General features: G+C 30.4%; 1 protein-coding gene across 1 annotated transcript; it reads left to right on the top strand.

Moving 5' to 3' along the window:
• The first annotated feature begins 4,326 nt into the window (after nucleotides 1–4,326).
• LOC106424305 (serine carboxypeptidase-like 51) lies at nucleotides 4,327–8,558 on the top strand. The gene is made up of 13 exons (XM_013865051.3): nucleotides 4,327–4,586; nucleotides 4,690–4,784; nucleotides 4,958–5,065; nucleotides 5,228–5,468; nucleotides 5,561–5,604; nucleotides 6,055–6,122; nucleotides 6,211–6,316; nucleotides 6,426–6,634; nucleotides 6,753–6,822; nucleotides 6,921–6,971; nucleotides 7,065–7,117; nucleotides 7,369–7,504; nucleotides 8,271–8,558. Exons 1-13 carry the CDS (start codon nucleotides 4,460–4,462, stop codon nucleotides 8,337–8,339), a joined length of 1,377 nt encoding a protein of 458 aa, XP_013720505.2. The 5' UTR covers nucleotides 4,327–4,459; the 3' UTR covers nucleotides 8,340–8,558.
• The last annotated feature ends 163 nt before the right edge of the window (nucleotides 8,559–8,721 follow it).

Genomic DNA, 8,721 nt, shown 5'->3' with positions numbered 1-8,721 from the left:
GGATCCAGAGAAAACAGCAACGCCGCCGTATGGAGCATCGTACAAGCCGAGCCCTTCTTGGCGCCGAACCCTAGCCCAGAGCCGTCAGCATGTCGGGGAAATCGGTAGATCGAAGCCCACAGCGGAGATCCTTGACTTAACCGGAAAAAGGTGAACCACCGACGCTGGCACACGCGCGGACGCGCCACCGGTCGTCGGGGATACTCTCTCTCAGTCTTGAGAGCTTTATTGAACCGGGGCTCACCGGTATGATATTTAACATACGACTGAAATTAAAGAACTTTTATGTTTTGTGTGGCATGAAAGTTAAGTTGGCCATTAAACATCTTTTATAATTGGTCCTATCCTGGGCCTCAAAATCCACTAGTAGCTTTACATTTCAATCATTGTAATATAAACTCTTGCCACATTCAATAATTCAATGCACCAAATGTTAAGCAAAAAAAGAAAAAAAAATTAAGTTGGCCATATACGTCTGAGTTTAGATACTAAATTGCCTGAATATTCAGATGTTCTTTTTGAAAACTTTATTTTGTTTTTTCTGTTTTTAGCTCGAGAAAGTGACGCAATAATGTAGCCAAACATGTGTGCAGTGGCCAGCGGTTGCATCGACCTTACGTCAATTCCCCGAATGGCTAAATTACATCGCTTTATCAAATAATTTATATATGGTAGGCCGATTGAATTTTAGTTACGCTGTTTATTAAAAGCATAATAGGTTGCGCATGACATTATTCATATTCAATGTTGAAACCATTTTGTTGACGTGATACATCAAAATCGTTGCAGTAGATTCCACAAATGCACCAGCCTCATCTAAGAAGCAAACCAAGGAGGATTTGCAGAAAGCAGTTTGGCACGAGGTAGTGGAACAATTTAACCTCTGTAAACATTTACCATGTGAAAGTTTTGAAGGTTACTAGCTAGATATTGAAAGTGGTTCGTGTCTACGAGGCAGAACGTCCAAATATAAGATTACAAAGAGAAGAATTTAACTATATGTTTGAATCTGGTTCTAGTCATTTTAGGGTTGGGCAAAATGTCAGGATCCGAAAAACCGAACCGAATCTGATATGAAAAAGGAATAACAAACTCGTACCAACGCTGACAAAATATAAGAATGGGTCCAAGACTTAGGTATTTGAAGAACTGAAACTGAACCAAAATATTTCAAATACTCAAAAGTACCTGAATCACAGTTCTATATTAAAATCTATTAATTATTTTAGATCTAATATCCAAAAATATTTCAGATTTACCTGAAAATATAAAAAAAAGTCAAAAATAAATAACCAAAATAGCGAAAAATACTTAAAACACTTGAAATGATCTGAAATACCTATCAATTCTCTACCTAAATATAAAATCGTTTAGATATTTTTCATACATTATTCAAAATTTATATTCGTGTATTATTTTTAATTTTGAATTTTGAGAATCTTAAGATATATTTAAAATTTTGAATTTTGCACATAATTTAAACGGGTATCCAAACCCGAACCAATCCCTTAAAGAATCGAAATGAACTCGAACCAAAATCCATAATTATTTGAATGGGGTTGGAATCATTAACCCGAAAAACTGAAACTTAGATAGACATGAATCGAGTCTGAACGGGTATCCTCCCAGTCCTAAGTCATTATTTTGGGCCAAGTCTGCAGATTGAGTCGATTGGATTTAAGTAAATGATTTAGAGTAGATCCTTGCGGCTTAGGATATGTTCAAAGATGAACCATTGAGCTTTCATTTTGAACTATTGATCGCATATTTATAGTGTCTTGGTTTTCAATTTACTACATTTACTTTTCTAAAAAAATTTGTATGCGAGTGATTTTGAAGTTAAAGACGGAGTGGTAATAGCCACTCTCTTCTTACACCACCGGATTTAGCTACAAACTATGAGGCCATGATCAACCTAAACACCACTTGGCTTTTGAAAGTCTTACATCCTCGAGCCCTGATATTTCGGGGCTTCTCTTTTACTAAAGGTATAGTATTTTACACTTGGAAGAAACAAATACTATAATTTAAACAGGCCCAAAACCTAAATGAACAAGCACAACAAGATGATATTGATAAGTTACTTTTTCGTCGACGACTTATTTTTTTGTCGACAAGAATATGTTATTGTTATTATATTATTATTATTATTTGAAAATTTAGACCCATAAAGAAATATACATGTTAATCACAATAATTTCTAACTTATTTTAAGTATCAATTTTCAGATTTATTTTCCAACTACTTTTAGTCCATCTATTATTACATAACCAAATTTTATAGCAAAAATGTATCGTCAACAACATGTTCTATAAAGTTTAAAGGGAGGTGGTGACCTAGAAACAACCATACTAAAGGCATTTACAAAGACCCTAGATTTGGCGTTGAAATTACATCAAATTTGATGTTTTGGTGTCATATTTTTTTATCATCTCCAACTATAACACCAAATATTACATAGAAGTAGTATTATATATTATTTGATATTTTCAGTTTAAATAATTTTTTATATTTTTATTATTTATAATTGATAAATAGTTATTTTATCATATTTAGATATTATGTTTGTTAAATTTTTGTAATTTTATGTTTACAAAATTTATTAACATTTATATTTTTGGTTTAAAAATATTATACTTTTATGTATTTATTTATATAAAATAATATATTAAAATTACAAACTATTAATTGAAAAGCACATAACAAATTTATTTCAAATTTAATATCATTTTAATCTTATCCAGCTTATATTATTAGTTTCTTTATTTTATAAAATACTAAATAAAATTTTATATTATTAAAAATTAAATATAAAAGTTATGTGATATTTTTTATTTACAATATAAAGTAAATGATAATACTCATATAGTGATTTCTTACTTGAAAATAAAATAAAAAATATTTTAATTTTGTAGAAATAATTTAAAAATACAAATAATACAATATATTTATGTTTAGTTACAAATTTGAACTAATTAATAATAGTAACTATATTATTAAATGAAACACAATAATATATATATTAAATATTTGGTGTGATGTTTTTAGTGTTCTATTGGAGATTAAATTATATTAAATTTGATGTTTTGGTGTTCTATTGGAGTTGGCCTAAAACAAACAAGGTAACTATATATACGATCCATGTTACATAAAATAATTTTAGTTTAAAGGTGCTAGTTTTTGAGCCAATAGCTCTGAGTTTGAATTAAATATTTGACTAACCATTTTCATCTATATTTGAAATATAATTGTAAAAAAATACTTTTTCATTTTAAAAATCTGGTTAATGATTATAAAGAAAAAAATCTTGGTAACTGTCTAGCCCTGGGACGGATCCGGATATCCGGGAAATTTAGGGTATCCGGATCCGGATCCGGATCCGTCGGATCCGTGGATTTAATATCCGGATCCGGATTCGTGGTTTCCGGATATCCGGGTTTCGGATATCCGTCTCGATATTCTATTATCCGCGGATATCCGGATCCTGATCCGGATCCGTCAAAATAATTAAAAATAATTGTTTTAACAAAAAATACTATTTTTTTTAAATATAATACATAAATTAAAATATTTATAAATATATTTATATATGTTTATAATATTGTAAAAACTAAAATATAATATTATAAGATTAATTCATGTATAAATATTAATATATCAAATATAAATATTAATAAAATTTAAAAATTTAATGTATTTTAAAAATACGGATCCGGATCCGGATATCCGGACCTAAAAATTAAGATATCCGGATCCGGATTCGGTTTGCACGGATCCAAGATTTTACTATCCAGATTCAGATCCGGGCACCCCGGATTTTCGGAGCGGATCCGGAGCGGATCTCGGATCGAATCCGGATCTCGAATAATAAGTCCCCGGCCTAAACTGTCTATATCTCTTAATCTATTGTTTCGTATATAAAATATTAACAATAATTTAAAATATATATATATAACATCTTTAATTATTTCTATGTACAATATTACAAAATTTACATAAAATTTATATATATTATTATAAAAATGAAAATATATTAAATAAAATTAATTTTTATATATAGATATTACTATTTTTGAAATATTTATTAATAAAACTTACGGATCCGGATATCCGGACTTAAAAATTAAGATATCCAGATCCGGATCCGGCTTTGACGGATCCAACATTTTACTATCCGGATCCGGATTCGGCCCCTCCGGATATCCGGATTCGGCCCCTCCGGATATCCGGATTTTCGGATCGGATCCGGATCGAATCTCGGATCGAATCCGGATCTCGGATAAAAGTCTCAGGCCTATATATATATATACCATATAAGGTGAACCAATAGCATTGACTTAGTGTGCGACATTCTGAAATATATGTCCCCATCTCTCTCTGTATTTCAACTATTTTTCTCTCTCTCTACCTTTACAATCAAGACAAGATAGAAAAATTGATCCACAAACAGTCATCTAAAATGAAGAGATCAGTTGCACAAATGGTGATTCTGTGTCTCATTGTGTCATGTACCATTGGAGAAATCAAAGCTGTAAGAAGCAACTCCGATGGATCCGAAGCTTGGGGATACGTCGAAGTTAGACCAAGTACGCCATTTATCTCATTCCAATCTGAAGCAGTTAATAATGTGTATTGTTGGTTATATGTAACTAAATGGTTTTGTTTTCAAAATCAAAATCGAAAATATAGAAGCACACATGTTTTGGTGGCATTACAAAAGTCCGTATAGAGTTGAAGATCCTTCTAAGCCATGGCCTATTATCCTCTGGCTGCAAGGTGGACCTGTAAGTTTTCTATGTATGTGTGGTTGTATCTACTTTTATTTAATATCTTGTTCTTATTTCATTCGTCTTTTATACATTTGTTTTTTGTCTTTGGAATATTTTGATCATGTTTTTTTTTTTGAACTTAATATTTTGATCATGTTAAAATAAAAGTATTTGATTCTGTGAAACAGGGAGCTTCAGGAGTTGGAATAGGGAATTTTCAAGAGGTTGGTCCATTAGATACATTTCTCAAGCCCAGAAATTCTACTTGGTTGAAGAAAGCTGATCTCTTATTTGTGGTATTATTTTCTACTTTATTATTTTCTTACAGTATTTTTTATATAAAGTAATATATAATTTATGAGGTTGCGTAGTATCTAGTTTGATGAGGCTTTAAGACTCGGATACGTTGAGTTTTAATATATATATTTTTTATTGCTGAATACAAAAATGGGGAAAAGGATAGTCCAGTTGGGACAGGGTACAGTTTCGTAGAAGAGAAGGAATTGTATGTGAAAAGTGATGAAGAAGCAGCCAAGGACTTGACCACACTCTTGCAACAACTCTTCAACAAAAATCAGATTCTGAACCATAGCCCTCTATACATTGTTGCTGAATCTTACGGAGGTAAAATCGCGGTTAAGCTCGGTTTATCCGTTATCAACGCGGTTCAATCTGGCAAACTGAAGCTTCATCTTGGAGGTAAGAGATGCTTTCTCTTCTATTTTTCTTTTGAGAAAGTGAAACTAATAATGTAGGGAACTATAATTGATTATTATCTTGTGCGTGAATAGGAGTAGTTTTGGGAGATAGTTGGATATCCCCTGAAGACTTTGTGGTGAGTTTCATCAATGTTTCTTCTAGCTTGATATTTGTTACAAGCAAAACTACATTCTTTTCATTATGTGTCATTATAGATTTTTCATACATATTAAAAAAATATATATGTATATAGAATAATCTTAGTTAAATAAATGTATAGTTTCATTTATATATCATAAGTTTAAAATTGTATTAAAATAAAAACTAAAACAATAGATATATATATATATATATATATATATATATATATACATATTAGAATTATTCTATGCTGACTAATTTCCAAAACTTATAAAAATTCGGATGTTTTGTTACTTAAAACGTCTATATTGATGATAACCAAGCCATAAAGATGTATTAGTAGTTAAAAAAATGTATTAGTATTAAATATATAAAATATTTTTATTATAAAACAACAACTTGTAGAAGTGATATGGTTATGATGTTGACTAATTGATGGTTACAGTTTTCATGGGGACCTCTTCTCAACTATGTGTCAAGACTTGATTATAACGGGATGGATCTCTCTAATAGGTCTCTCTTATTAATATAAAATCCATTTACCTAATTAATACATAATTAATTATCCCTCTAATCCATATATAACTATTGTTTGGAGCAGCTTAGCTGAGAAGATTAGAAAACAACTCAAGAATGATGAAAACGTTGAAGCCACGGAAACGTGGATGGAACTCGAATCCATTATTAGCCTCCACTCCAATTCCGTCGTAATTCTTACTCTTTTTATCTTTCTCATGTATAATTATAACATTTATGTACATATATACAATTATTTATGTGAGAATTTACACAGATAAAGTGGTTGTTTTAATGTAGGATTTTTACAATTTTATGTTGGATTCTGGCATGGACCCTCTCTCGCTTACAACGAGCGAAGAAACAAGAAAAGAAAATAGAATATTAAAGAAGTATTCGAAATATTTAAATGATTTGAGAAGTGCGAGTACCGTTGATGAAGGTGACCTTGATACATTGATGAATGGTGTTATCAAAAAGAAGCTCAAGATTATTCCTAAAGACCTCGTGTACGCAACTTTCTTAACCGTTTATAATATAAAGCTTAATTAATACAGTTAATTTTAGTTGTTTAGTGTATAGCGTAACTTGTTAATATTTGTTTTTTTTTTTTTGTAAAATTAACAGATGGGGGAACAATTCGGGTAATGTGTTTTCAGCGATGCAAGCTGATTTTATGAGACCCACAATCGAAGGCGTAATAATTCTTTCATCATCTTAAATAAATTATCTAAAGTAGTTGAAACGTTATATCTGATATTTTAATAATAAATTAAATAATGTATATATGGGCAGGTCGATGAGCTTCTTGCCAAGGGAATAGATGTGACCATCTATAATGGACAAGTAAGACCATCCATCAACGCGAAAATTTCGTTTATTGAAATAATATTATTAGAAGAATGAGATAAAATGACATGTGGTTTATATTATACGCAGCTTGATGTTATCTGCTCAACAAGTGGAACTGAAGCATGGGTTCGCAAGCTCAAGTAAGACCTATCCATTTGAGATCATAATGAAGAATCTAAGAAAATGAAATCCAAACTGTATAAATGGAAAAACCTCGATGAATTATTAGACTGTCTATGTTCCACAAATATTAATAGCAACAGCGATAGAAAATGATGATACATAAGGAATAATATTGAAAGTCAGCTAAGGTTGTTGGTATTACTTATATATAGAAAAAGAAAGGTTGTTTGGTATTTATTATTACATGATCATGATGATGATGTGTAAGGTGGGAGGGGCTACAAGAGTTTAAGAAGATGGAAAGAGAGCCTATATACTGTGAAAATGATAGAACAACAACAAGAGGATTCACCAAATCATTCAAAAATCTCCATTTCTATTGGATTCTTGGAGCTGGTCATTTTGTACGTACTCTTCTCTATTTTTTTCATTAATAAGTATATATGATTATTCATCACATTTATATTCTGTGGAATATGTACTACAGTAGGTTATATATGTCATAACTATTTCTTGCGAAACTAAGCTGGTCAGTACATATTATGCATGTGGACTGAGAATAGGGACTTTATTTATTTGATTCGTATTTATTGAGTATTGTTGAATAACGCGAGAGATACATATACGTGATGCATCTACTAAACGAAAGCACAAGTCTCTTTTGTGTTATGTCTCCCATGTTTTCTTTATCTTCTTTCTGCAGTTTCTTTATTATTACAACAGGTAGCAAACTGTCGACTGTGTCTTTAATGCCTTTTAAAGACATATCTTTAATACTTCACACAACAGTGTCTGGATCTCTGTGATTTTTTCTTTTTTTATAAAATAGAGATTTTTGTGAGATAATTACTAAAACAATTTTTAAAAGCTACCTAATTACTATAACAATGTTCTTAAAAACATAATGCATATTTTTAAAGGTCTTTTAACATTAACATGAAGAAATCATAATAATAAATCTTACTTTATATAAAAATAATTATTTATAAAACAATTTACTTCTTAGTAAATCTCCTTCATAAATTTTATTTCTCTGGTATTTTTCTCTCTTTCACATCAACAGTTTGAAAATAAGAACTCGGTTTACATTGACACGTAACATATTAAATTGAAGGCTTTTAGTGAAGATTTGTAAAATAACATGTTTTTGAATGTTTTATTGTGCAACAGGTACCAGTAGATGAACCATGCGTTGCATTAAAAATGGTTGGAGATACAACTAAATCACCACAGCTTTGAAGTCTTTTGACCGGTCTTTCTTCCAACCTCTCATCGCAAACATGACAGTACACAAGAGATGAGACACCTTTCATTCTGATTGATTTCAATATCACTAAAACGTTAAAAACAAAAGATGTTTCATCTGTAGTTAACAGTGAAGCTTACAAATTATTTGTTTTTTTCTCGAATAATGATTAGAAAAGTTGAAAAAAAAAATATTTGATATATTTATCATCATTGCTGTTTTATCAATTACTATGGTCAACAGGATAAACATAAATTATTCATCTATCATGATAAGGACATAAAAAGAATTGAAGTTGATGAGTGTTTTTGTATCCAAAAAGCATATAATGACATGATAACTAAAACGTTTTGTGCACTATAAAATCAGGTTCAA

The sequence above is a fragment of the Brassica napus genome, chromosome C4 (assembly GCF_020379485.1).
Source record: "Brassica napus cultivar Da-Ae chromosome C4, Da-Ae, whole genome shotgun sequence".
Lineage (NCBI taxonomy): Eukaryota > Viridiplantae > Streptophyta > Magnoliopsida > Brassicales > Brassicaceae > Brassica > Brassica napus.
Note: the sequence above shows the minus strand (reverse complement) of the source record. Positions and strands in the feature narration are given on the sequence as shown.

Bases quoted from the DNA above. Each gene is read 5' to 3' on its own strand.
- LOC106424305 (XM_013865051.3), top strand. From the start codon at position 4,460: ATGAAGAGATCAGTTGCACAAATGGTGATTCTGTGTCTCATTGTGTCA. The intron at 5,469-5,560 runs GTAAGAGATGCT...GTGCGTGAATAG, and splicing joins ACTGAAGCTTCATCTTGGAG to GAGTAGTTTTGGGAGATAGT. The intron at 6,635-6,752 runs GTACGCAACTTT...TAAAATTAACAG, and splicing joins ATTATTCCTAAAGACCTCGT to ATGGGGGAACAATTCGGGTA.